The following is a 27,967-nucleotide window of genomic DNA, read 5'->3' as shown; positions in this document are numbered from 1 at the left end:
GATTTCCGGCTTGTATTCGCCGAGGCTGGGCCTTGTGGATATCCTAGTCTTACCTCGCTATAGATCTCAACTCAGTGGCCCTCTCAAAGCCTCTGCATGCGTCACGGATTGGTAGTCTGCTGCCAAACTCAACCATCTGAACAAAGACGAACCATTCATTTGGCCCGGCCACCGGCCATGGCATCGGGGAAGGCGGGGACGTGGCGGTTTCTGCCACTGCCGGTATCATCCAGTATTCCTGTGCTTTTGGTATACTTTGAGACAGGCGCGTCTTCTTATGTGATCCGTGTTAGTGACATGGCAAATATATGGATGGAAAGCTTGGATAGGAAAGCCATTTGCATGCGAGGTTGGAGCGAGAACACGAGCATCGACCCCAGCGACACCGCTGAGAACATGACTACATTCCTATCCTGTCTGAGCAAGGCACTAGATTCAACCCGGCCTGGACATGACGAAACGAGCCTTACATTGGCTCCAGGAGACTCCTCTAGCGCCGCAGACGATGGTATTACGTTGGAGATAACTTGTCCGCTCCCGGCATTCCAACCATTGAGGTGGCCGATACATCTTAAGAAACAGCCGCCTTCTGCAGTCGCAACTGATTTGGTCTTGCCGTTGATACAAGCCCAATTTGATAGGAAAACTGAGATGCAATCATTGATGCAGAAGATTGCAGATAAGGACGCCGTGATAACCAAGTTGTCGGACAAGCTGGAGACAATGGGAACTGGGCTGGAACATGTGTTTACTGCGCTGTCTGGCCGAAAAAGGATCACACGGTCAGCTGCTGAGGATCGTGTGAAAGGACTGGCGCCGTTCAATGAGCGGCGGTGGACGACGGAGCTTGGCTCAGATGATGTCGGCCCAAGCTCTGTGAATGACCTTGTACAACACGTGTTTGGTGATACTGGGTTAGAGTTTCGGTCTGCACTGGAGGTGGACAAGTCTCCTGAACTAGACAAATGGTGGCATGATTTCCCACCGACAAGCCGGAGCTTTCAACGAAGGGAACCCAAAGGTTCGGCTTCGAGGAGGGACATGGTCACACCTCCTCCTCCACCACAACCATGTCATTGCGATGACGACGATGAATTCCAGGTTCAGTCTACTCCTCCACACTTGCGGTCAGCGAAAAAGAATGCTGCTGCTAGTGATGTGCCACCAACAGATGACGCCTCCACGGATGGGGAAGACGATTCCGCTCTAGATGGCGATCCACCATCTACTCTGTCTGACCGTACACGACAACCTGAAACTTCCAAGCCTGGAAGCGCCTGGTTAGGAACCATCGGAGGCACGAAGCAGCCGGCACCACCTCGGCCCCCGTCACCGCCGCCAAGAAGCAACACAGCAAAGCCGGCAGCGGATGATGAAGAGACGGCATCCGAGGCGTCAGATGATGATACCACGGCTTCAGCATTCGTCTCGTTGCCCATTCCATCACCCGAAAGACGTTCCGGAAAGACTGTGGGCCTTGGCATAATTGGCGGACGACGGTCAAACTCACAATCTCCGCACAGGGCGAAGGCGCCAGAAGCAAGTCCACCTCCCGTAGCCAGGGACACAGGTTCCCGGAACCTTGGCACGATTGGTGGCAAGGCATCCAAGATGGCAAAGCAGGAAGATGGGGTTCCGGAACGTGGTCGCCCAGCAACTCGCAGAACAAACTCCCCAAATGATGAGCAACCACGAGAAACGTCACGGGAAAGAGCAGATCGTAAAAGAGAAGAACTAAAACGCGAACTGGAGAGAAAGGCTGCGGCAGGTCCAGCCAAGAAAAAGAGACGGTTCTAGAGAGGGAGCTTAACTTCTATCGCTTAATGATAGTTCATATTGTGAGTAACTTGGGCCCCAATGACTATAAGCAGCATGGTATGATGACCGGTGGTTTGGCAATCTGGATGGCAATCACCATATGTCCACAATTAAATTGGATACTCGTGCAGTTGATTTATGCTTTTGCATTCGCTGTGCTGATTTGTTCTGCGTGTGTGTTGGACATGCGTCCAGTCCCGACAACATGATGCATTCGAGCTTGCCAACAGCGAATTCGGCCATCCTGGGCCAGAGACACAACGATGATATATGACGTTTGATATCATGCTAATGTCTTTTGTAGCACAACCACAACCCACCCTCACTGATATCCGCAAGGAGGGCTACGAAGAAGTATTGAGGGTCTCCCTGTTTGGGGATATTTCGAGGCCAGTCAAGGACCCTCGTGGTTATCGGAAACCTAAAGTACACTGTGTTGCCCCAAAAAATTCATAAATCATACTCCATTAAACGATGTCGTCAGTCATCAATGGGAGACTTGGCTGACATGACAAGATGGAGATGGAGGAGGCTCGTAAGTGCCACGTCTTGAAAGGAGGAATCGGTTGATGTTACGACATTGGCTCTTGTTGCCTACGGCCTATCGCACTGCAAACCGTCGTCCATCATCAGTCCCCCGTCAGCAAAACACAGCACGCATGGCTGGCCATCAGGCAGCCAGCGCGAGCCCACGTGCCCGAACGACGGGAACTAGACGTTCCGCATGGATCAGTTTGAAACTTTGACGGTTCAATCGCCAGTAGAAGAACAAGCCTTCGCGGCAGCGGGCGCCGCAAGCCGAGTGGCATCCAGACTACTGGGATGCGGCGCCCGCAGTCTGTACATCCTTGCCAGACCCAGATCTTGCGGCGCGATCCCGGAAACACACATGTTGCGCCATGCCACAAATAGAGATGGCTGCTTATCCTGCGTTCGAGAAGGATCAATCAATTTGCTGGTGTGGGAATGCAAGAATCCTGCAGCAAGGGTGTCGAGGGAATAGAAGACATATAACTGTCCCAGCCGTGCGCTCATGTTTCTGCTCCCCTTTCCTTCCAATCCGCCTCATCTGGGAAGGCTTCCTCGGTGTTTCAACAACCACTCTGGCGACGACTGCACAACTGCGACGAAAGTTGTGTGGCGAACGGGGCTGAGGAGAAAACAAAGCCAGAATGCCAGGTATTAGAGATGCCCTGGTCTTGACGGAGGATCTGCACCGGCGTCTCCGAGTTCATGCAGAAACGAGAAACGTTCTAGAGCCGGCAACGATGCGGGATGGAAGGGCTGACCGTATGCAGTCAACACGAGGCTGAATCCCCTCGACGAACTACCGAGAGTTGCATTGGCGAATTGGATTCGCCAAGTAGACGAACCGAACCAAGCAGATGAGGACCGACCAGGGCCGTCATTGCTAGCCCTGACACTAGTTAGCTTGGCATCCTGTCGGAACCTCTATTATTGGCACATGGGAGGAGTTCATTCAACAAGACATGCGGAGTACGCATCCCTTTGCTCACCCTGGGTCGACCTTCTCCCTCGAGACAGGGGGAGGGGTGGGAAACAGCTCGCATTGCTGCGTACCATGGACGAGCCTCCGATCTACCTGGACCGATATTGACTTGAGCAGGCCGAGTTTGACCGTGGAATCCTCGATCCAGAAACGGGAGCAAGGTCTAGCCTTGCACGAGCAAAATAGAACCTGCCGCCGGACTAGTCTCGCGCGCTTGCCGTCACTACTATCCGTTGCTGCTCGAGCTCGTCAAGCCACGACCGTGGGCCGTCTACGGTGTCTATCAATAGAGTGGACAACGAACGAACTCGTCGGCTTGGACTCTCTCGTGTTGACGCGTGAGGCAGAGGCAAGAACGGACTGGAGATTCAACAATGTGATAATATCAGGGGCGCATGGCAGCCCCCTACGAAACAAGCTCGAAAGCTTGCCGCTGTGGCCGATGCGTCTCTTGCTAGAAATCACCAAATTCGACCAGACGTATCAACGACTCGGTGCCTGCTCAGAAGGTTCCAGTTGATTGCGCGGGTGACTGTTGCATGATGCGCAATTCCGCTCCGGGGGTTACACACCAACCGTGACCAATATAGTCAATTCAACGGGCATCATGGACGCTCGTATAAATGGCTCAAAGCCATGACAAATTGTGGCAGCCCTTGTTGTTCTCAAGGACAATTCGTTCTCCCTGAGATGCGGCGACGGAAACATCCACAACGGCCATTATAGGTTGGCTGCTGGGAGCCAGCATCGACCAACGCCCTGCTGCGACTCGACCATTTTATTACCCTTTGCCAAGCCAAGCTTTGTACAGCGTGCCCCGTGGCTGCACCCATACCATTCCCAGGCTCGAGGACGATGCGAATTACACGGGACTTGCTTCTCGTCTGTTCCAGTTGACTTGACTACTTGCCGGGCAGCTCAGTCCTGCGAGACCAACACACGTTCCAGCCTCATCTTGGCCTTGGTTGGGGGAGGGAGGCCTTGGGGGCATGGCAGGAAACGACACGACATGAGGCAAGCATGAATATATTTGTACGCGGGGCACAGAATCACGGCGAGCACAGACGACGACGTCTGGCCTGGTACTTGGTGTGCACGGAGTGCTCGGTACGCAGCTCGGGGTCCAGGTTTTCTATAGTGAACAACGGTTCGGACAAGTCGCGACATGCGCAATCTAAGACATGCCAAGGCCGTCTTCTCATGCGGTCCTGGTCCAGAGCACGGAGCACGGAGAGCAGATAGCGTGACGTGCGCGACTCAGTCAAAGGGGGCGCACGGAACCAACACCATGTCATGCGATGCCATGCGATGCCATGCGATGCCATGCGCTGCCATGCGATACGATGCCAGGCCATGCCGATGCAGTGGTCTCAATAAAGACCACCAGTCCAGGCTCCCTTAGGCCGCCCGAAGCAGCACACACGGAGTAGGGAGGGCCGGACATTGCACGCCGGCGCCAAGCCGGTTGCCGCGAGGCCGCAAGCTCACAGACTCCATCACGGCGGGTGCCAGAAACAAGAGCGAGACGGTGACCAGATGACAACAACGGCAGCAACAACAATCGTGATCATCACGGCGGATGAAGAAACACGGCACAAGGTGGCCAGGGACAAGGGGGAACAGAGGAGGAGGAGGAGGAGGAGGAGCAGGAGGAGGAGGCGGCGGAGGAGGAAGGGAACGCCGAACCACCAACCCTGTCAGAAGAATAGAATATCTGCGCAACACAGACGGAGTACTCCGTACGCCGCGTCAGTGGCCGCCACGACAAGAGGACAGACAGCCCCGTCACACAGGACACAGGGAGAGGAGAGCACGCAACGCGGGCCCAAGATGAGGTCGCACAGGGCCACAGGCGGCCTCTGATCAACCCCTCCCAGAGACAGAGACGGCGGCCAAGTCTGGCGCAGAGGGAGATCTGTCATCCGAGGTCGTCCGAAGCTCGTGGCACCAGAAGAAACGCGGCAAGGACCCATGATCCCCGGCGCATTCCCACTGCCATTTCCACTGCGCCAGTGCCGGCGCACTCCCCAAGGACGGAGCACGCGGCCACCAAGGCCCCAGCCCCAGGCCCCAGGGTCCAGAGTCCAGAGTCCAGGGCAGGCAGGGCTGTCCTGTCCTGATGGCCCCCCGGACCCGACCGTTGCTGCGGAATTCCCCATGTCTAGAGTAAAAACGGGCAGGAACAATGTTTTGGCCCCCCGGCGGGCGTGGCGTGAAACAGAGTTGCCCGTCGGGAACCAATGCCCAGCGAGTAGTGAGCACTGAGGGGGACGATGATACAAGAGGACAGTGTTTGCATTTGTCCGCGGCGCTCAGTATACGACGCACGACGATACGGCGTATGTATGTGTGTATATATACACACACATATATATACATGTATATGTATGTATATATATATACACGTCCACGTCCGTGTCTTCCGACATCTGACATCTATATATATAGTCCTACGCCGCCCAGTCCCAGTCGGCCCTTTCCCTCTCCCAGCGCAGCGCAGCGGCCCTCCAGTCGACAGACTGCCAGCCACGGCAATCAGGAGCCGCCGAGCGTCGACGTCGACGGGCCCGCGTGTCAAGAATGAAGCATGAGCACATGGCACATGGCACACGGCAGAGATGGGAGACTCCCTTGCAGCAAAGGCAAAGCAGCGCGCCGCCCAATGTCTCGTGCCAGCCTTACACATACGTACATGGCACGGAGTGCGTGCTCGTAGTTCCTTCAGTGCAAACAGGAGCACGGGTGAAAATGCACGCCCAGCTTTCCAAATACCAGGTGGCCCGTCCGCGATGCCCGGCCCGGCCTGGTTGACATGTCCGACGCTTCGGATCCGACTGCGCGTGCACGGTTTGGGAGGGGGCGAGGGCGAGGGCATCGCCGTTGACGCTGTCTCACTGCGTTGCGGCGTTGCGGCGTTGGGCGGGCCAGCCTGCGTCTCTTTTGCGTCCCCCCCCCGTCGCCCTTGAGTCTCTTGTCCTGTCTGCTCTTCTCTTCGCCGTGGGGGCTCTGGGCAGGGGCTCTTGTCGTCCGGGGGGCGTCGCTCTGCTGCGGCTGTGCGTTTTTATTCTCCGGCGCACCGGGCGGTGGCCGGCACGGCACGTTGGCAGCGAGGATGGATGATGGATGGATGGATGGAAGGAAGGATGGAGGGATGGGCGCGGCGCCATCGCCGTCGCCATCGCCGTCGCCCACGCCAACGGCCTCGAGCGGTGCCCAGCGGCCATGTCACGATATTTGTAATTTAGGCTCGGGAACGGCAGCAGAAACGTGTATTGCGTGCTATCACCCCAGGTATGTTTGTTTCATGTGCGCATTGCTAACCACCGCGCGTGTCAAGTTGCCGTTGCCGTTGCCGGCGTCATCTTCAGCCAAGAAAGAAACTCGCACGCGATGATGTATTCTGCCCCAGACGGTGGGAAAACAAAGACCAGAGACGAAGTCGAACCCCCGCCCCCGGCTGTGAGAGAAGGGGGAGGGAGGGAAGCACAGCAGAAGAACAAAGCAGGAAGAAACTGTAATCACATTACACCCAGACGTTGATGCAACCGCGTCCGTTCCCCTCGTCTGCAACTTCATCCACGGGGAATGAGACGAAAGCAAAAAGGAGCACAAGGAGAAGTAGGAGTACAATGGCGAGTGAAGAATCGACAGTCGACAACTGCCAAGTCTGGCCGGGGTTGCACAACAGCGTTGCTCGGTGGTCCCCGGACCAAGCAATGACGTGAACAGTTGCTCCTCCTCAACGTCTTTTTTTTTTGTCTCTTGTGTGTGTGTGTGTGTGTGCGTGTGTGTCCAAAATCTTCAAAGAGGCCAGGAGCGGAAACAAAATGCCAATGCCACGATGGCGCCCATCCCCCTCAGTTCCAAACCCGCCGGACTCTGTTCCGTGTCCCTCGTCGTACTCGTCGTGCACGTAGTTTCGGCGTCAGCGTCACTCATACTCCTCCATGTGGCTTCGTCCCCCCCCATGCATGCTCGGCACGTCAACCACCAGGTCCGCAACTCGTCCGTCGTGCCGGGCTCTCAGGCGATGGAGACCCAGATCACTGGGACTTCTCTCGGTCCCATCACACCCACCCACGGCCGCCTCGCCGTGGCACAGGGCCTCCACCCAGGCTCGTGAGGTGGCACAGAGAGGAGAGGAGGGGAGGGGAGGGGAGGGGAGGATTGCGTGTGCTTGGCTGGCTGCTGGCTGCTGGCTCTGCTGGCCTCTGCCAAGACATGCCAAACCCGCGGTTGCGGCGCTGCTCGCAGACCAGTTGCCGTTTCACGCACAACAGCGGTGCCACACGCAAGTAGGGATTCGTTCGATTCGATTCGACTTCAGCCATGCAAATGTCCAATGTCCTTTGTCCCAAACAGTCAACAACACACGACGACGACGACGGGGCCCCCGCCGCCCCAAACCAACCACCCCTGCTGTGCCCGGCCCCGGTTCGCGCAAAAACAAAAATAATAACAATGAAAAAATGACAAATGGTCCTCCGACGTGCAGACCTTCCCGCTCATGCAGCCGATCGGCCGGGAGACGTTGGGTGGTCAGAGCCTTCGCAAGGTCGCCGACTGTCTCGCCTGGCACCCACGTCCCCCCCTACTGGCCGGTTTGATTCCACCAAACGTATTGGCTCCCCTGCAACGGCTGGTAGGGACGACATGTCGGCAGCGCAGACACACAGGCCTCGGCCTCTTCGTACTTGGCGCTCGCATGCCGTTGCATCTGGCTGGGGTCAAATGCCATGGCGTCCGTCGCCGGTGCTCTGCGACACTGGGCGGGAGCCTCATCGCTGGACGCCGGGTCTGCCGCGCCCAGCTGCTGTAGCTCAGAGGCGACATCGCCTCCGCACGCCGCCATCATCATGCCTTCCCTGTAGGCGTCGAGTGACGGGTACTGGGGCATGGCGGTATACTGGCCGGGCAGAGCAGGCCTCATGCCGTACATGTCGGCCACCGAGGAGGCATAGGTAGGCGAGCCAGGCCGGAAGTCGAGCAGTTGCCGAGACTGCTGAGGGAACTGCATCACCTGTCCGTACGAGCTCGAGCTCGTTCTTCCCACTCGGGCAGCTCTCGTGGCGCATCCGCCTTTGCGGCCGGACAGTGCTCGCTTGACCGAGTGCTCAACCGCCCATCCCTCTGCTCCGGTTCGCCCTGCGGAGCCGCCGGCTCGTTTCGCGTACGTCTTTTGTCGGTATCTCGTAGTGCTCTGCACACCGTCACGGATGGCCCAGTCCTCCAACACCCATTCGTTTACCCGTTTGGACTCCTCGGTTGTGCCCGACACGTTCCGTGGAGCTTTGGAGATTACCTTGTCACGTTTTCTAAACGCCTGTCCAGTAAAGCAAATAAGTCAGCCCCGGAGAGTTCTTTTTCTGCTGCAAGGATAATTGTGCCAATTTTCCATGCGAGGCCAAGAGGGAGTTGCCTTACCGCGTTCATACTCAGGTTGTGCCGGATGCTGTTTTGCCAACCGCCAGTCTCCGTCACTGCCTTGGTCGTGTGTTCTCGGAACCATTGGTAAATTTCCTGCAGCGTCATGGAGTAGTCTGGGCGAGTCATGATCGCTTTGTAGATCAATTTTGCATACGGCTCATCAGCCTTCTCCGTGTCCCCAGATTCGGTGGAGTCTGACGGTGGAGATGCTGAGCAAGGAACCGACCGAGGCTCCTGGCGACTTGCAGTTGCTGTGTCCTTGGGTGTGTCCATTGAGGCCGGCGAGTCGACCGCCGAGTCGGGCTGAGATTTCGGGCTGCTCCCGAATGTGTTCATCGATGGCGTGATGTCAACTCCCCACAGATGGCCGCAAGGGTCTCCATTGTCACAGTTGAGCGCGAGGAGAAATCCGTCCGTGCTATCCAACCCAAAATCGGTTGACGGACTCGGCGTACAAATGTTGGGGGGATCCTGGGCGTTGCCAGACATCCCTTGAGCTTGATACTGCTCCGACGGTTGCTGATTGACAGCAGGCACAGAAGCACACCACACATCGTTGGGAGGTGCTGTTGAATAACTGCATCCTGCTGCCAGCCCGTTACACGCCGCGGCAAAGTCCTGGACGTAGTAGTTGGTGTCGACATCAGTCGGGGCCAGAGGTGGCGACGGCCAGGCCATTCGACCCTTGGAAACTGAAATGCCAGAAGCCATGGCGTTGCTTGTGTAATTGGAGGATGGAGCTGTTGGTTTCTGTACAGTCATAGTCATGTTGCTCATCCGGTTGAGATGAGGAGTCTCGGAAGGAGATGTGACTTGTGAAAAGGCACAGGAATTCTTATACATGAGTTGCGTCGCAGCAAACTCTGCCATGGTGACTGGCTTTTGCTGCTCAACCCTCACAACCTCCAAAGACCTCGTGTAGCTCACGGGATATCTTTTGTCAGAGAATGGTGGACCCATTCGTCATTGGAAGCCAACCCAGGCCGAAAGCTCACACGGTTGTACTCCCCGTCCGGTCTTCCCGTCCAAAAGCAAAGGGTGCTCTGCCCACCTTGCCCACACAAATCAAGTGATGATATTCTGCGTGTAAGTGTGTATGTATATATGTGGATTAGAGATGCAGGTCGGAGAGCTTGACAGGTATCGATGGTCGACGTCACATGCAGCTGTAACACACTGCGCACATTGACTCAGTTGTAAAAGAGGACTGTATCTGTCGGAGATGGGCAACAACAAGGGTGCAGTGATATGACGGGAAAGAGATGCTTTGCCAGCTGCAACAACGCCGTACATGAATTCTCTGAGGCCGGAACGTGGATATCCAAGAATGAAGAGGAAAAAAGGATATAGAAAGGGCGTCCAGGCTCACCAAGGGGACTGAGGAAGTCGTTATAATAGGAATCAACAGCCTGTACCGCTAGCCTTAAGCCATGGCTCTCCCGGTCAACTTCAACAACTTGCTGCCTGGGCGTTGCTCTATCCATCCAGACCTGCTGGCGGGCACCAGGCCGGCCGTTCTGGGGAGGGCGTGCACCGTGGCAAAGGGGCTTGCTTGAAGTCTGAGTAGCCTGATACAAGCATTCAGCAGTGTAGTACACATGAAAAAAAAAAAAAAAAAAACCAGCCCACCCATGTTTCTGTGTCGTAGGTATTCAGTATGCACGCACGCACGTGTGTACCTCCATTTGTGCACACATATGGGATGCGTTGAGCATGGACAAGGTAAATCTGGTATTCGGCCATGGCACCGTAAACGGGCCGGGCGATGGCCCTTCCTGACTTGCCCAGAAAAAAAAACAAAATTGGCACAAACCCTCAACGCCCAACATTCGGCATGTATTTCGAGCAAGCCGTCCTTTCGAATGGGTCCGCGAGGCCCAGAGGTCAGAGGTCAGAGGTCAGAGGCCAGAGGCCACAGGTCAGAGGTGCGGCGTGCGGTTCGCCCTGGCGCCCACAGACAGACAGACCTTTCATAGTCAGGGGCGTGTGATGCCTGGGCCTGGTGTGCTGCGTTGCGTGTTGTGTCCGGGGGTGGGCAATCAGACAAGGATTTCGACCGCCGGGCTGTGAGACAACATAGCTGTAAATGAGCCTGGGCGATTTCACCAGACGAAGGCTTGTGCCACCACGAGGGCATTGGAGGATGCTGGAGGACAGCAAATGATTGGAAACGACTGACCTTGGGGAGTCGTCCCTGACGGCACTGAGGCCTGCCTTCGCCACCAAATTGCACAGCTTGTCGTCTTGCCATGGCGCCAAAGGTCGTCTTTGCAGACCATCTTGGGTCAGCATCCAATATTAGTACGTAGTAGCCGCAACCCGGAGAGCTGGAATCCAATAGCAACGTGATCCAGGTTTCCAGAGGTGCAGGATGCAGGAAAGAGACGATTTTCTAGAACCCAGCTCCCTGTCCGTGAACCCCTTACCTGCTCGAACAGGCTGAGCCGTGATCCTTGCAAGGCAGCGCGTGTTTGCGTAAAAACTCCCGAGGAGTAGATCAGGGATGCATGTGAGATTCGGCTGCAGGTACTTAGTTTGGTCATGTATTACACTTCCAGCTCCTGCAGTGCATCATCTTTGTTACCGGAGAGCATTGATTCTAGGCGACACGGCACCGATCCAGACAGTGTCCGATATATATGGTCTTGGTATTTCCCCGTGTCGGAGAGATGAGAAGCCATCGGAGCCGCATGTGGACGAGCGTCCGCAGTGCTGAGTAAAGGAGAAGAAGGGACTCTACGTCTCATAGCTTCTGGCTGGACGGATAATGCAGAGCCCAGCTTGAACACCGACGCGCCGGTAAAGAAGAAACGACTTCGGCCCATTACCATGTGGTTTGAAAGGCGACCGCGCAGCTATCTGACGGATGCATAGTGGGTACAGAGAATGCAGGTGATGGAAAATCAGGGATGAACATGAGGCACGGCTGCACGCCAGCGGCGTAATACAAGGGATCGACGGGAAGAGAACAGCCGATGAGCAAAACCCGGCGATGTATTTGCACAAATTGCGCTGCCCGGAGCCTGCATGTACGGGGTGGTCGTCCGAAGTACGAGCCGCGCGACAACACCATGTAAGAGCCCCCCTGCGGAGACATCACTGCTGCTCAGAGTCATTCTCTCCCGGTCACTCCGTTGCTCAACCAAAACCTGTTGAAGGAGCTGCGCGTCTGGCCAACGACTGTACGGCGGGGGAAACCATGCAAGCCTGCAGGCAACTACCCCTTCTACTTGCGATAGAATATCTACGGGGCTTTGGTTAGACGTCTTTCTCGCTAAAGAGGTCCATCAGGGCTTCGAGCGCTTACCTTCTTGAATTGAAAGTGCAGTTGCAAGATACCCTTGACGGCGGTTAGTCATGAGAAATGCTGGACCGAGAATCGAACAACCGTGTCCAGCCATACCTTTTCAAACGAACTCTTGAATCCACGATCCCTCTTTGCACTATAATCCCATTCTCTGTCCACAATTCGAAAGGCGATGTCCTCGTAAGGCGGTCCCGCTATGAATAGAATCAGACATGTATCGGTCTCACCAGCCGCTGCGAAAGACTCTCCTCTCCTCCTCCCATGCTCGCGGATAATCTTGAAAGTCGGTGCTTTCGTTTTATCAACAAGATCGGGATAGAATATATTAAACTTGTATCCTTGAACGACTTTCGGGGGGGGATTGTCGTGGTCGTAATGGGTTTGGTTGTACTTGTTCCATTCGTATCCCATCTGAACTCTGTTAAAATACCTTGGCTTGCGGGCTTTGTATATGCCTGCCCATTGAGGCTTTGAACGAGCAGGCACTTGTTCTTCCGCATTGAAAATCTCTTCATTCTCAGAGACACCCTTTGCGGCTTCTCGGTTGTAAAGGGCGTTGGTAACGTTGGAAGCATCTTCACTCGCCCCAGGCTGAGGAGAACGCGGCAAGTCGGAATGGACAACTGGACTCGGAATCGATGTTGGGTCCTGTTGCCGCCGCGCTACCGGTCCTCGTGCTTTCAACCTTTCGGCCCGCTTATCTTTGATTTCATCATAGATTCGCGCCAAAGTGGCCTTGGATTTCCAGACCAAAAGATGATGCAACAACTGTTCCCAGTAGTCGGTGTCAATGTTTTCGTCGGACCGTAACTTGGCCTTGATTTGCTTCTCCAGAGCCTCCAACTCGTCATACGATTTTGGGCCGAGAATGCGATCGATATCGTCCACGACGCTCTTTACTACACGCCCATCTCGGCTATTCGTATCAATTTTCGACTTGAAGTCGGCGCAGATTGTACGCAAAGCTTCCCAGTATTGTCGGTTTCGTCTGTCCGTCTCAAGAATGTGATATGACGAAATATCCGATTCGAGTTCTTGAAGTTGAGTCAAGGTCAGCCCCTGTACTGTCGCTTCAGGCGAATCGAGCTCAATATCTATATCTCCTTCATCGTCATCGAAAACATCTCGTTCCTCGTCAATATAACGCAGATTGAAGGCCAGGCGGTCGATTGGTTTTGCTCGCCCCTCGCGCACCCGAATGTCCGCCTTCTTCTTGGACTGCTTCAGCACGAATTTATCCTCGTCCGCTACAAACTTTCTCGATTGTTCTTCTGCTGTGAGATACTGGGTTGCATGTTGAGCCGTCTTGGAGGGTCCTGGTTTCGTGGATTTCGAGATTCGGTTGTTCGCGTCGACGCGGGCAGATGTGACATTGCGGCGAATGGGAGACCTTCGGCCGTCAATCATTGCCTGGCGGCCAGGATCCATCTTGGCACTTTGCAAAAATTTTGGTGTCCGTGATTGTCTGTGTTCCGTGGAAAATGTTGGCGATGGATGCCTGCAGCGAAATAGCACAGGTTGCCAGGTCAAAGTTCTGTTCCCGACTCAATAAATGTAGTCTTAAATAGCCTTGAAAAGAAAAGTGGGTCGGAATGACGATTTGTCTCAACCCAAGATCCATGTTCAAATCTTCCTCTCAAGTCCATCAAATTTTTTGTCTTTGAAGGCTGCAGCCGTTTCAACTTGAAAAGGTTGTCTGAATTCAAAATAGCCTGGGGTTCTAAAATTCATCAAGGACGTAGGTTTTTGTCATCCATGCAAAATACCAAAATCGCATCCAATGCCCCCGAGATATCGTACATGCATTGTAACAAATCCCCCGAAAAGAATCTCCCCAACACCAAACACCGTCGATCATCCTTTGCTTCACCAACCGTCGGGTGTCTGGGTACTCCCTATCTCCAAGCCCCTGAGTCTCTGACTCCAACGTTGCCAATTAAAGTCATCCCCCAGCATATCAGCGTCCTCCGCCACATCAAACTGTGTATTCATCACAGTAAACGGAGCACTCCACAAAGATGACGGCAGGTTATCGTCCCTGGGTGGCTGCGCCTGCAAGGTGAGTGCCTGCTGTTGAAAAGCGTCCTGGCCCAGGATATTCTGAGGAGAAATATGGGGGGCCCGTGCCGGTCCCGATGCGCCCAAATTATCGCCATTGTCGGCGAGGTTGTCTAGCCGCCAGAGTTCAGCCATGCTCGGGTTTGGCTCGGCCATGAGTTCATCCATGTATTCCATGGCCGCGTTAGAGACGTTAAGCTGTACGGGGATATTGCCCGGTAAGTTCAGGGTATCGCTGCCAGGGGCGACTGTCGTGGCCGGGGTTTCCTGGGAGGAAGCAGCTTGGCGGACGATGGAATATGATGGCATAGGGCTGGATCCGCCGGGGCGAACGAGAGACCACCACTTCTCCCGCATCTGTTCCATGACGTTTTCGGCGCCAGGGACGGGACCAAAACGTGCGTGTGCAGGGTTCATGCGCTCTGCAAAATCCAGCCGACGGGCTTCGTCCTGGTTGGCTCTCAAGCGAGCAAGTTCCGATTCACGGTGTTTGCGGGCCTTGGCGAATAGTTTTCGCAGAGGGAGAAAGACCGCTGCATGATCTGCCCGTTTGGCTAGTTCAAGAGGATCGATGTCGTAGCCGGTAGTGGCGTCCCAACCACGCTCGACCAGGGCCGTCCACGGGCGTCGACATGTTTCAATCAATATGTAGGCGATGGCGTGCCAGTTTGTGTACGTCTTAAACAGCCACCGGTACTGCTTGCATCTAGGATCCGTGTTAAGCTTGTGGTTATACTCAATCACCTCGATAGCAGCGACGTAGATGCGCTGGCGGATCTCGTCTGAGAGTTCGAACTCGGAGCCGGGGAAGAGAACGGGATAGTAGATAACAAGGCACATTTTGGCCACGATGACGCGAGCAATCATGGCTGCTACCCAATACAGCGGATCTGTCTCGTCCAGAACGTGCTGAAGGAACTTGTGTTCAACACGCTGATACACCTCGATGAGCATGCGCTCTCGCTCAGCAATGGTGGTTTGGTCGACTCCAGGACAGGAAGATGACATGGCCGAGGCGGCGGCAACAAGACGTCTGGAGAGCCCACAAATCTCACATCTAACGATGGACACGGCGGAGTCAGATCTTCCCTCTCGAGGGAGGGGAAACTCGGTGCTTCCGGGGCTGATATCTGAATCGTTAATATTGCTTGGCTTCAAGGTGTCGTAGGAGCCCTCGTTAATAGTCATGTCGGTTCCGAGTTCCTCGGCAGAACGGAGGTCCAAGACTAGAATCGCCCACCACAGACGTCTGCGAATCTCCGTCTCAAACGGAGACAGCTTCAAGTGAGTTCCATCTCTGTGCAGGCCCATGCCCTGGGCGATTCGAATTACCAGTGCAGTCAAAGACCAAGAGAAACGACTGTCGTCGTGGCGTCGTACGACAATGAGGAAGAGGGCGAAGGATTGAAGGACGGCAAGGTCTGACGTATCAAGAAAGTTGGCTTTAGCCAGGGATTGCTCCACGGCAAAGCGATATTGAGCGATCATGTCATCTTTGTTTGCACCCAAGTTGGCTTGTACCTGAGAGCGACGGTTAGCAATCAGGACGAGATTCATAAGCAAGTGGAGAATGCAGGGATTCCTACTTCATCTGGCTCCAGTGAGGTGATGGCTGCAAAGTAAATAGCAAATACCAGCGCCTCATTGCCGGGAGTGAGCCTGCCATGGTTTCTCCTTGCATCTTGAAGGATTAATTCGACGGAAGGGACATGCATGAGTTTAATGAGAGGTTCGACGTTCTCCTTGTACACCGACCACAAAAAGGCGGAGTGAGACGGCAGCGGATGACATTGTTGTAGGTTCACATCCGCCGATCGATAACCCAAAATGAAACCTTGGTGATCTGTGATGTTACCAAAGCCTGTAGATGGTGAGTCTGTCGGTGTCCCCTCAAAGTCTGAATCTTCAGCGTCTTCATCTGGGAGGCGTTGAGTTTCCTCGCGAATGGCATCCAGCTGAAAATGGAAAGCATCAAAAGCTAGCTCCAATCATGGATAGCAGGGGCTGGATTTGGGCAACATACCTCATCATTAAGTTTTGACCAGAATCCGCTGCTCACGTAGCGAGAGGTGCCTCGTTGGTCATCCGAGACCAGACGACCGAAAGTTGGCTGCTTCTCCTTTGGACCGCCTTCACCACCGTGACCAGCCGGTGAGTCGGTTCCTCTCGGGCAATCCTCCTGGCCAGCGAGATGATCCAAGCCGCTCGATATGTGACGCTGCGGCAGGCCTTCCATACCAGGCTGCATGTCGGGAGAAGTGGCAGTCGAGGTGCCGCGGCCAGCAGGCTCATCATTGTGACCACCGCTCAGCTCTTCCACCATACCCTCCAGCTTCCTCAATCTCTTGATCAAATCCGCCTCCCGGTGACTTGACGCCTTGGGCGGTGCGTTAGGATCCTTTGGTCGAGGCTGGCGAGGCGCACGACCAGGCGCGGGGAAGACGCATGGAATTTGTGCACGGCGACAGTTGGAGCAGGGCATCTGCTTGTCGCAACGAACCTTGCGCCGACGGCAAGTGACGCATGATCTGGGGTTCAAGGCGGGATGTCCAGAGCTTCCCGGCGCCGGAATCGGGCTGGTGTAGGCATCGGGGCCTGTAGTGTGATAGACGGTGACGTTTCCGGACTGGTGATGTGAGGAAGACGACGAGGCTTGTGCGGCGTCTTGCAAAGGTGAAGCCGGCGACGGCATCTTGACGTTGTCGGCGCCGTCTTGAGGCTGGCCCATGTTGTGGAAGCCGAAGGAGTTTGTCATGACGAGGGCTGTCGCTGAATCTGGCGATTTGCCGCGAGCATATAGTTATATAGACGGGGCCGAGCCGTCTTTGAGTGCGACATGGGCAATCCCTTGGGCGACCGATAGGGCGTCAAAAGACAAAAAGCCTGAGACGGCGCGTCTGTGAAGATAGATACCAGCGTTGGCTGACGACGACGACACACGAAGGCGAAGGATGCTCAGGTCACAGAGCTGAGTATGAGAGCGCGAGTGGGGGAGCGGCGGGTAAATCTGACGGCCGCCGTCGACCAGACAGACGCCTGGAAGTTTCTCGGGAACCTACTAACTGTTCGCTGTTGCCAGCAACTGCTACATGTACATGTAGTGGGTGTTCAGTGGAATTGGGATTTAACGTTATCATTGGCACGAGACCACGTCGACTAGTGAGTGCTGCAATTGTCTGGTTGCCTCCCTCCAGCCCAAGCTCAAGCCAAGCCCCCCAATTGATCCCGCCCAACAAAACTCGTTTCGCGCCATCCGGCTTACTAATTCCCGCCATTGGGTGCTGCCACAATCAATTGATGATTGATGTCGGTTGACGGACGCGGAAGCAAGGCCAGTGCGGTCCATTGGCGTCGGGCTGCCGCCAAAACAATTGCCGCCTCGCCTGCTAGGGCAGCCATAGCACGTCCCTGTTGGAGCTGTATACTTCCCGGGAAAGGTTGAAAGGTTTTAATCCCTCATAGGACGTGCCTCATTTGCGCGTCTTCTCGTGTGGAACATGGCAGGCTTCATGTCCAAGTATCTGCCAAGCTGTTTCACATTTGACATGATTTGGAAACCTGTCTTTGCGCAGCGCTCTCCGACTCAACCATAAGCGTCCAAGTGAGCAATGTAGTGAGTAACTCACTCTGTAGTAGTAAGGCATTCAAGCCTACCGAGAACCGTAAAATTATGCGCAAGAAAAAAAAACAATAAAAGCAGTCAGGAAAGGAAGACACATAAAATGGGACAAGAAAGGGCAAAAAAATGCCAATCGAAGAATGGAACGATAGGAAAAGCCCGATGCGGGGGTCGAACCCACAACCTTGAGATTTCGTGTACTCATAAGAGTCTCACGCTCTACCGATTGAGCTAACCGGGCCAACTCACGTTGGTGGTGCCTTGTTGGAGGCTCGCTCCTTATTTCACTTTATACTCCCTTGTCAAACCGCTCCGTCTGAAATGACCTTTTCGTACGGAGTACTTCTCTGTACCTTGCGTGGATTTCCGACTTGTCTATCAAATTCGACATTTTCTTGGTATAATTAGTGTTACAAACATGAATTTTTCTTTTCCGCTTTACTCCGTACCCATCTTTGCATTATACCGTCCGCGCAGTCAACACCAAGCGGACAGCATCCGTCTTGGTCGGGCATGCTTCCGGCGCATCACCTGCGAAAAAAAATTGAAGAGCCAACAATCGTAGTAGGGGACTTTAAGGGTAACAAGTTCGGTACGTCTCGTTCATTCGCACACAGACCAAGGGATTTTTACCTATAATGGAGACGTTCGATTTTGGTCTTGGCTATGACCCTGCAAACGGCCTTGATCTTGCTGTACCATCCCCTTCTTTCCGCCATCAATCATAGCATTTGCAGCTGCGCAGAATAAGCTGCCTCTCTTTTGCAATGAGCATAGGATTGGTCAACTTGACTGGCACTGGCCGAGTCTGCGGTGCTGCATCCCACAAACTTTTGGTGATTGGCAGACATTGAAACGCGCGGTTGGAGGGGCTGTTTACGAACTGGCAAATTTCCGCATGATTAGCGTCGCAATAAACAAGAGTTCCTAGGACTGGCATCACTTCTTCACGGTCTTCGGTGAAGCAATATTGGGTGAGTCTCACAATGACGTCAGCCTTAATCACCGACGCCCCCAAACCATGGTTGGTCCCAGAATCAGCAATAATTTTCCCCGGCTTCAAACGTAGCTGCTGCTGCAAGGCCACGTGGACGCATCGGCCGTCGGCTGCTCGTGTGGCCCGCAGGGCAGCCATAGAGACCGTGGTGCTCTAGGGAGACTGGTCGGGGGTTGTCCGAGAGTAAGCTTGAGCATCTGTCGTCATGTCATTAATCAAACCGGACCGTGCCAATGCGAAGGATGGGGAGCGCACTCTGACCGCACTTAAATTCAATCAATGACCTCGATGGCCCCAGAGTCCAGACACGTCATGTGAGCTTTCCCCCAAGACATCTCGTCGGCTCACCATGCCCGGCTCAAGACAAAGGCTTGTCAACTTCCTAGCGGGAGCAACGAACCTGTCTGGATTTATTAACGAGACACAGAGATACCTTGGATCGGTTCCTCAAGGAGGACGAATTGGCCGACCGCATGCTGAGAGTCGCCGGGTCAACGCCCGCCAATCCAACGGCAAAAGTCCCAGAAGCGACTCCATCATATGAGGCAGCTTTGAAAAACGACAAAGGGGCGACCGACGGTGATTGGGAAATTCTGGAAGCACAAGGCCATGCAGGCGGGCAGCCCGCAGAAGGGTCGAAGATGGCTGACGACCAGAAAAGACGAACGACATCGGTTCAACAGTCGAAGAAAACTTGAGAGCAAGAATCGCAATGTTTGCATGCTTCCCTTTGTCGCGTATAGTTGACAGATTGTACCTGTACGAGAAGCGAGATGTTGCCAACAAAGTCTCTTGATTGATTGATCTCCGTGACTTACACGAAACGTGCTTACTACTTACTCCGTAGGTACTTAAGTACACAGGTACTAATCAAAGGGGCCCCGTCAAGGCCGGGTGGGGCCGAGCATGTCTACAGACACAGGACCGCACTGATAAGTCCCTATCATCACGTGGCACATCACTCGCTTCCCCTAGGGTTTCTCACCCCACAGATTGCTTGCATTTTTTTTTTCGCCCGAAAAGACTCCAGTTCACGACGGCAATCCGAGACCCAGTAGGTTTCCTCACGAACCAACGGCACAACCAAACCGACGCAATGGCCAAGATTTCGTAAGTAACTATTGCAAGACACATGCCGTGATTCTCGAGTGTTCCGGATCGGCGACGTGCAAGCGAAGAAACAATCTTGGAACCAGCCCGGGGACGACTCTGAAGGCCGCGGACAACAGTTCCCCCCCCAGCATCCATGAGGGTGACAAAGGGAGAAATCTACAGTAAAGATGGCTCTCTTTGTGACACTCTTCTATACGCGTTCGATTTCCAGCGCCAAAAACTGAACGCGATCCGCACCACTCGACGTCGGTCCACTCGAGATGAGCCGACACACACGACACACGACAGCTCCATCCCGAATAACCTGACTGACTGGCTCTGTGCAGACGTGGTGCCCCTGGTGGCAAGCTCAAGATGACCCTGGGTCTCCCAGTGTACGTTGGATTCCCCCTCCATCAACAGACGCCGCGCGCGACCTTGCCCCGCGCACAAGGGAGCCCGCAAACAACGAGGGTCGGAAAGGCTGACACGTCCTCCGCAGCGGCGCCGTCATGAACTGCGCCGACAACTCGGGCGCCCGAAACCTCTACATCATCTCGGTCAAGGGCATCGGCGCCCGCCTGAACCGACTCCCCGCCGGCGGCGTCGGCGACATGGTCATGGCCACCGTCAAGAAGGGAAAGCCCGAGCTTCGAAAGAAGGTCCACCCCGCCGTCATCGTCCGACAGTCCAAGCCCTGGAAGCGATTCGACGGTGTCTTCCTGTACTTTGAGGACAATGCTGGTGTTGTACGTGTCCACCTGTTGTCCCTCGGTGCACGAGACGTGTCCGACCTTTGGTCCCCCCCCCCGTTTCCTCTTCGGCGGCAGTATTCGATGAACACGGGCCAGAGAGGTGGCGGGACAAACTGGAGCACATCTCGCGCACGACACCATCGAGAAACCCCGTCTCAACACAACTAACGAGGCACAGATCGTCAACCCCAAGGGCGAGATGAAGGGCTCCGCCATCACCGGCCCCGTCGGCAAGGAAGCCGCTGAGCTGTGGCCCGTAAGCACTCTCCCACGCCAAAAACTCCGCTCTACTCCAGCAGCCAGCCAAGGCAGACTAACCCCGTCTAGCGTATCGCCTCCAACTCGGGTGTCGTCATGTAAAGTGTTCAAACGAGGGAAAACGGCAAACTGAGAAGGAAAAGGACCAAAAAAAAAAAGAAATCCCCGGCACCGGTCATGACCCCACCTATGCGATTTATAGAAGCAACCATGACCGCCCTCTTGGAGCCCTTTTTTTTTCCCCACGCGCGAAGAAGAAAGCAGAAAGAGGAACAACGACGGAGCACCAGGGAAAGCATGAAAGTCGCTGGATTGGGGCAGGCTCTACTTTTTTTTTGGGTTTGGTTGCGGGCGTGCAAGGATGATTCATACCAGGTATTGCATCATGAACAAGCAAAAAGAAGAAAGGAAAAATAAGCAACTGCTGGTTGCGCCCTTGTCGTCGTGCTGTGACCTTGTGTACAACGTGTGTCAACGTGCCGTCACGCATTATTGCGCGGCGAACCAGGAACAATTACTAAAGTACAGCAAGACTTGTGTGTGACCAAGTCGGCATCATATTGTCGCGCGGGCCTGGTGCATATTTGGCTTGCAGTCGATTTCGGATGCTTGCGCTTCTTTGGCGTTTATGTGTGCTTGTGCGTTTCGACATCTACCCTACCCTGTACCGTGATGTGCGCTCGACTTTCTGACTCTTCCGATGAACAACTCTGTAGGCAGGTGCCCCTTGTCCAAAGGTCGAGTTGGATGCTCAGGGATGAACAGTCGCTCGCCGCCTCAGGGTGTTATAAATCGACGTCGCAGTCCGTCGCGGGCACGGCGTCGTCCAGCCCAGCCCTACGGAATAGAATACATGCTGACCGAATCCCGGCCTCCCCGCACACAATGTAGCACACGCACGGCGCACAAGGAAGGCATCACGGCGACCAAACGCCGTGAGACACGACGCACAAACAGAAGCCTATTATGAAACAACGCTGGATTTACAAGTAAATTCCTCTCAGGTGTATCTGTGCTTAAAATAACATTGACCGAAGTTTACCCGCCCCGCCCCTTTGTGCGGGGGACAGCAAGGGGCACGCGCCAAACGCCGTATTCGGAAGCCGACCGGGGTCTTACTCGACACGTAAACGGATGTGTGTGTAAGACGTCGGTCTAGTCTAGCCTTCCAATGCCAATTTCCTTTTGGTCTCAACAAGGATAAATGCAGAAAAGGAGCATGAGATGCGCGCAGACGGAGGATACGCAAACAAAGATCTGAAATCCGGGACTCCTCCAAGGAATTTTGCTAATTCATTGCGGCGTTTCCCCCGGCCCCCGTTGGCGTGGGGCAGAGGCTCAGAGCGCGGTTGATTCGCGCCGTCTCGAACGATGATGGTACATCTTGTGTGGGAAATATCAGTCCAACTCTCATGATGAAGTTGGCCGAAACGACTGACTTGGAAATTGGTGAGGGTCAGCAGCCGAGACCCGGTGTCGAATGGGGGCGAAAACGATCCAACCACCGTATGGCGATTGAGGTAGGGTAGAGTCGAGGTGCAGCCGGTCCATCACTGATTCGAGGGGAACGGGTAGTTGATTCCCGGCATCGTTGGCGCGTAGCCTGCGTGTGGCTGCCCCGGAGAAGGCTGATCCTTTTTGCTGGGCTTGACCTTTGGTTTGGGTGCGATGACGCCGAGTTTCTGTTCAGCAGCCACTTGAGCTGCCTTCTTGGCAGCAAGGGTCGCCTTTCGCTTCTCCACGGCACCGGCCATGTTTCCATTTGCCCAACGACCTGGATGAATCGTCAGTATCGGGCGGGCTGTGGTAATAATGAGGATTACGGGGGCTTACTCTTCATGGACGCCGACATCTTCTCAGACTTGGTCATGTTCTTGTAGTCCTTTGGCTTGTCGTCGCCAGGCTGTGAGTGTGAGGACGGGGTGCCGTTGCGGGCGTCGCCAGAAGGTCGCACAACCTTGATCTTTGCAACCTTGCGGACGCCAGTGCTTGGTAGGGCATCTTGCACAGGATGCTCAGGAGCAAGGGACGACTCATTGCCCCCAACAGGCTGCGGCACACTCCGCTTCCCTCGCTTGCGTGGTGGTGCCTGGCTTGCTTCGCCTGCTTCATCAGCATCGTCACGGAACCGTTTCTGACGCTTGGGTCGGAAGGAATACGACGACTCGGCTGTATGAGATGACGACTCCGACGATGCGGTTGACGGCCTCGAATCGCCGTTGTCGGTGATGGCCGAGGACGGCTCGCTGAAATTCTTGGATCGGGGGATTTTCAGCGTCAGCATATGGCGCTTCCGTTGTTTCGGCTCAGGCTGAGAGTCGTCGTCCATGAACTCGGCATACGTTTCGTCGTATCGTATTGGTTGTCTGCCTCGGCGCCGACCTGACCTGCCAGTCTCTTCTTGCGCCAGGTTGTCCGAGCTACGTGGCGTGGAAAGTTCCTCAGCAGCGCTGGCCACCACATTGCTGGCACGCGGACCGCGTCGTCTTCTAGTCTTTGGAGCTTCGTTCTCCGCGTCCGAGTGTCCGTCTCCATTGAAGCTTGATGTCAAGGCAGCCTGGGGCCCTTCGTCTGCGTTGCCCACGTTTCGGCGCCTCCTGCCTCGCGTAGGAACGGGCGTTGAGCTCCGGCTAACATCCTGAGTCGCTGGGTCAAAGAGCTGAACGGGTTTGCGTTGTCTCTTGCCGGTAACCTCGTCAGCTTCCGATGCCTTGACTGTTTGCCTTGGCTGGTTACGCAGCGAGCGCCCTCTGGTCATGATGCCAATTTGCTGCGTCTCTGGATTCTGGCGGCCAATCTTGGACGGGTGGGGATCGTATTCGAAGCCATAAGTGGCAGCCATGATGCGGTCCTGTCCTTGAAGATAGCGAGTCTCGCTCATTACTTCCCGTTCCTTTGCCTTGTAGCCCTTGACAACAAAGTCTGGCTCTTCGTGGTTGATGCCATGCTGAGCTGGGTTTCGCGTCCTAGATTCGTATTTGGCGTCGGCTAGACGTCGGCGTTGTGAATTTTCGTGGTCGTCTACAAGCTTTCCAAGATCGAGCCATTCGTTTTGCCACTGCACAAGCGATATATTGAGGGCCTCGAGCAACTCGTACAGCTCGGCAGTGCTCATTTCTTCGTAGTTTTCGATGGCTGATATGTACTCTTCAGGGTCCCGAGTCTTGCGAAATCTGTAGTATCGTTTCCGCTCAGGAACCTCTTGCGAATCAGACTCGTCGCCGTCGTCTGCATCATCGCCAGCTGGGGCGGGAGAGTTGGCAGCGGTAGGATCCGTTGAGTCTGGAACCGGAGAGCCACGTGTCGGTGTGTTTACGGCGGGTGTCGGGGCTTCCATCCCCGAGGGGTCTGGCGCGTCATCGTTGTCCTCTACCATGGGCTCCATGTCATTGCCATCTTTATCGCCGTCCTTGTCCTCGGGAGGGGTCTCATCTCCGCCGGCTTCATCGTCTGAACGAGCCTTCTTTTCAGGATATGAGACATATTCACCGTCCACGTATGGTGTCAAGTAAGCCCAACGGCCAACAGGAGCTGGTTGGGGCTTGCTTGGTCCCAGTTGCGATGGTTTCTTGGGTTTGAAGACGTCTCTTTTCTCGGGACTTGGAGTATCTGCGTCTTCAACAATCTGGTCCTTGACTTCAGCCGCAACCGATTCTGGTGATACCTTGCGTTCCTGTTGCGGAGCTTCTTGATCCTTGAGGTCCTCTATTTGGGGTTCCACAACCTCCTCCACCGATATAGATGGCACTACCGAAGGCGGTTCAGCAGGCGGGCTGCGATTGGCGGCTGCCTCTTCAATTACATCCATAGCGGTTGACTCTTCTGAGATTACTTCATCATCAGCAGCCACTGATGGAGTCCTCTTGTGAGGAGAGATACCCGTAGGCTCTGCGGCGCCCTGTGATTTCAGCGATGATGGCTCAGTTTCTGCTGGCTCCCCGACAAATTGTTCGACCCTGGCCTCGTCGGGAGGTTTGGAGCAGACGAGATTGCCGTTTTCCGACGTGCGCTCCTTCATCTCATTGGAGACAGGAACATCAGAAGAAGGCGCCCCATGGTCTTCGGATTGTTTCTCTATTAACGATTCCGATTCTGTCACTTTGTCCGCCTTGGCAACGGGTGGTTCATCTTGTGCGGCAACTGGAGGCGTTGCTGCATTGGGGATGCCAGCAGCGTTATTAGTGTTGGAGAGGTCAGACTTTTCTTCGGCTGTGCCGGGAGAGACGCTGGCAGACTCATTGACCTTTGGGGCGTCTGTGCTTTCAGATTGAGCCTCGACGGGTTCAGTCGTGATTGCAGCAGGTTGCGCAGACGAAGGGGGAGGGCTTGGTCGAAGGTTGGGATCAATGTCCACGTCCTGGCTTCCAACATTTGGACGCCCATCATCGTTGGCACCCTTGTCGTTCGAATACAAGCTGCCAAGATTAGATACGGCGGGCGCCGAGTTCCAGGAGCCGTCCAAAGACTGGGCGGCGGATGAAGCACTTGAGTGACTGCCACGGCGGACTTCTGACTCGTCCACCTCGGACAAAGAGACACCAACTTCAATGGTATCCTTGACGTCCTCGTCATCACCGTGATCGGCCCTTCCGAGGGCTGAGCTGCGAGAAGGATTTCTTCGCACGTTGCTGGATGCGTCAGCGCCGAGCGAGGCGCCGCGTCTCTTGGCACCGGAGGGATGACACTCTTCAGACTCGTGACTGTGATCTGATCTCCGCTTCTTGGTGCGGGCTGAGGACGTGGAGCTGGGCAGGACGACCTCGTCGTCTACGTGCTCAAACGTGTAATCCACACGAGCCCGCTTGCGAAGCGTGTGGCCACCCTTCCGAGGACTGTCCTCATCAAAGTCATCGTCGTGGACGCCAGGGCCATCCGTGGTTCTGAATCGGCGCTTGACGGCCTGGCCCCGATTGCCCGAGGCTGGGGTTGTGAAAGTGAAGGTATTGTGGTGAAGACTTTTGCTCCCGCGCCTGCTCTGAGCCGCGGGCTGAGGGCTGTTTGCCGCCGAGGCATGCGGCATGACAGGACTCGCCGAAGGATGATCAGACGCACTCTCGGGAGGGGTGGACTGGGGAGAGGCAGAGCCGCCGAGGGTTTTGCGACGTGTGGTTGCTGCCGCTCGACGAGCGCGGTCCATGTCGAGCCGGAGCAGGCAGCGTGTTGCGGAGAGCAGGCGGGCGTGTAAGAAGACAAGTCAAGTCAGAAGAAGGGGCAATGTGGTGTGTAAGAGGCCAAGCATCCGACAGACGGCGACACGGCGGACCGGGAAACGGGAAGGGAAGCCAGAAAATGCCCCGGCGGCGATGAGCAGTGCGACGACGAGGGCCGAAGTGACTCGAGGTGGTGAGGCCGTGGGATGAATCGAGAGAAGGGGAGAGAGGCAAGGCTTTGTATGAGCCGGGCCACAACCATGAATGAGCCAATGTCGGCGCAGGAGAGAATTTTGAAAGGCAGACAGACAATCACAGATGCGCAGCAGGCTCAAGGAACAAAAACAAGAGTGCAGAACAAAGCGCAGGCGGCCGGGCGGAGCGCTCAAGGCCACGGCGATGATGCAGCCCGACAATATCAGAGACTTTTTTCAATGCGTCGTCGTCTCCCGTGTCGTTGTAGAGCCAGCCAGTCTCCTGGCCGTCGTTTTTCACAAGGTGTCGTGGTCCGAATAAGCCAAGACCCAGTTTCCTGACAAGGCCAACTGTGGGTCCCGACCGGTACGTACCCTTTCCGCACCAAGACGTCAAAGTGCTCAACCTCTCAAGTGCCTGCTTGGCGACTTGGAGACGAGGCACTCTCCATGTTGACCGGTGTACTTACTCGTGGAACTTTTTCTCTGCTTTGGTCTGCAAAGCTCACGTCTTGGCCCGTCTCGCCTCCTCCGCAAGTAGTCGTAGTCGTAGTCGTAGCCACCCACTCGGCACTCAGTCTGGTACCCAGTTCACCCTGCCGTTGACCGCAACCTGCGCCACAGGCTCTCCGTTTTAGGCGTCTTGGGGGGCCGGCGGTGCCTGGTCAGTGGACGGAGCCCGCTGTACAGCCCTTCCGCGGCTGGCACGGGGCAGCTGGTCGTACCACCTGGGGGACCGACTGACGGACTGACAGACTGCAGCTTGGGAGCACCAGCACCGGTTTGGGCCTGCAATTTGGTCTTGTTGGGTACCTAGGTAGTTATGTCACACGATAGCAGTAGCACCAAGCTAGATATCACTTAGATAATAGTTAAAAGCCTTGAATTAATCTACAAAAGAGAGAATTATATGCGCTCTTTAAATAAGTGCGCCTAGCTCTACGCTTTAGGTGCGCATTAACTTAATTCTATGCGCATATATATCTATTAGCTCTAGGTAGATATGCTAGAGCGTGTTAAGCATACTATTGCTATGCAATATACCTTCTAATTAAAGCTGCGTTTAAAGCTATTGCAAGCTTTAGACTCTATAAGCGTGCGCTTAATAGAGCGTTTAATTAAAGCTCTTATATGCCTACTAATGCCTCTAATTTGCTCTAATTCTATTGTTTTGTGTAGTATAGCTATACTATCTTTTAGGTAAATTAAAAGTAAGCGCTATATACTTATTAGCTAGCTGCTCTTTATATTTATATGCGCTTTCTAAGAGCATTATAAGCTCTCTTTTTTCTTTCTTCTGCAACTGTCTTTATATAATTATAAACTTATATTTTAATTATTACTATTATTATTATTATTATGCCTACTAAGTTAGGCAAGTCTATTTACGCTAACTGCTAGCAGCTAGTACTAGTAGATTAAGGCATGTCTATATCTACTATATTTAAGGAGCAGCTTAATAGTGCTGCTTCTACTCTTAATACTAAGGAGGCGCTAGTAATGCCTTCTTCCTCTGCATATTATTGTCTCTTGCAGCATACTAGGCCTGCAAGAGTGCAGAGAGTAAGTTGTGCTTAGAAGTATTACTCTATAAGTTCTACGCGCTAACTATTAGACTAGATCTCTAGAGCTAGATGTACTGCATAATGTCAGCGGCAGATACTGCGTACTATAAAAAACACCTATAAAAATAAGGGAAACAACTGCAGCACACAAATTGTCTACAAGGAACGTTTGCATGCATTTTGTATGCAAGGATTTAATATGCTTTATGCCTACATT

At 54.5% G+C, this 27,967-nt stretch overlaps 6 protein-coding genes across 6 annotated transcripts; 2 read left to right on the top strand and 4 right to left on the bottom strand.

Annotated features, from left to right (window-relative positions):
- Window positions 1–177: 177 nt before the first annotated feature.
- MAM_07414 (XLF/Cernunnos) lies at window positions 178–1,797 on the top strand (the record flags this gene model as incomplete). The annotated part of the gene is made up of 1 exon (XM_040826212.1): window positions 178–1,797. The coding sequence occupies one exon, from the start codon at window positions 178–180 to the stop codon at window positions 1,795–1,797; it is 1,620 nt and encodes a 539-aa protein (XP_040675725.1).
- Window positions 1,798–7,919: 6,122 nt separating this feature from the next.
- Window positions 7,920–9,625, bottom strand: MAM_07413 (forkhead domain-containing protein; the record flags this gene model as incomplete). The annotated part of the gene is made up of 2 exons (XM_040826211.1): window positions 7,920–8,651; window positions 8,753–9,625. The coding sequence occupies 2 exons, from the start codon at window positions 9,623–9,625 to the stop codon at window positions 7,920–7,922; spliced, it is 1,605 nt and encodes a 534-aa protein (XP_040675724.1).
- Window positions 9,626–11,981: 2,356 nt separating this feature from the next.
- MAM_07412 (Cactin, domain protein) lies at window positions 11,982–13,490 on the bottom strand (the record flags this gene model as incomplete). Its single annotated transcript, XM_040826210.1, has 3 exons — window positions 11,982–11,999; window positions 12,063–12,095; window positions 12,159–13,490. 3 exons carry the CDS (start codon window positions 13,488–13,490, stop codon window positions 11,982–11,984), a joined length of 1,383 nt encoding a protein of 460 aa, XP_040675723.1.
- A 438-nt stretch (window positions 13,491–13,928) lies between these two features.
- Window positions 13,929–16,875, bottom strand: MAM_07411 (uncharacterized protein; the record flags this gene model as incomplete). Its single annotated transcript, XM_040826209.1, has 3 exons — window positions 13,929–15,641; window positions 15,707–16,075; window positions 16,144–16,875. The coding sequence occupies 3 exons, from the start codon at window positions 16,873–16,875 to the stop codon at window positions 13,929–13,931; spliced, it is 2,814 nt and encodes a 937-aa protein (XP_040675722.1).
- A 2,957-nt stretch (window positions 16,876–19,832) lies between these two features.
- MAM_07410 (60S ribosomal protein L23) lies at window positions 19,833–20,943 on the top strand (the record flags this gene model as incomplete). Its single annotated transcript, XM_040826208.1, has 5 exons — window positions 19,833–19,846; window positions 20,176–20,223; window positions 20,331–20,577; window positions 20,762–20,839; window positions 20,911–20,943. The coding sequence occupies 5 exons, from the start codon at window positions 19,833–19,835 to the stop codon at window positions 20,941–20,943; spliced, it is 420 nt and encodes a 139-aa protein (XP_040675721.1).
- Window positions 20,944–22,391: 1,448 nt separating this feature from the next.
- MAM_07409 (uncharacterized protein) lies at window positions 22,392–25,978 on the bottom strand (the record flags this gene model as incomplete). Its single annotated transcript, XM_040826207.1, has 2 exons — window positions 22,392–22,615; window positions 22,675–25,978. The coding sequence occupies 2 exons, from the start codon at window positions 25,976–25,978 to the stop codon at window positions 22,392–22,394; spliced, it is 3,528 nt and encodes a 1,175-aa protein (XP_040675720.1).
- Between the last annotated feature and the right edge of the window lie 1,989 nt (window positions 25,979–27,967).

The sequence above is a fragment of the Metarhizium album genome (assembly GCF_000804445.1).
Source record: "Metarhizium album ARSEF 1941 chromosome Unknown scaffold_31, whole genome shotgun sequence".
Lineage (NCBI taxonomy): Eukaryota > Fungi > Ascomycota > Sordariomycetes > Hypocreales > Clavicipitaceae > Metarhizium > Metarhizium album.
Note: the sequence above shows the minus strand (reverse complement) of the source record. Positions and strands in the feature narration are given on the sequence as shown.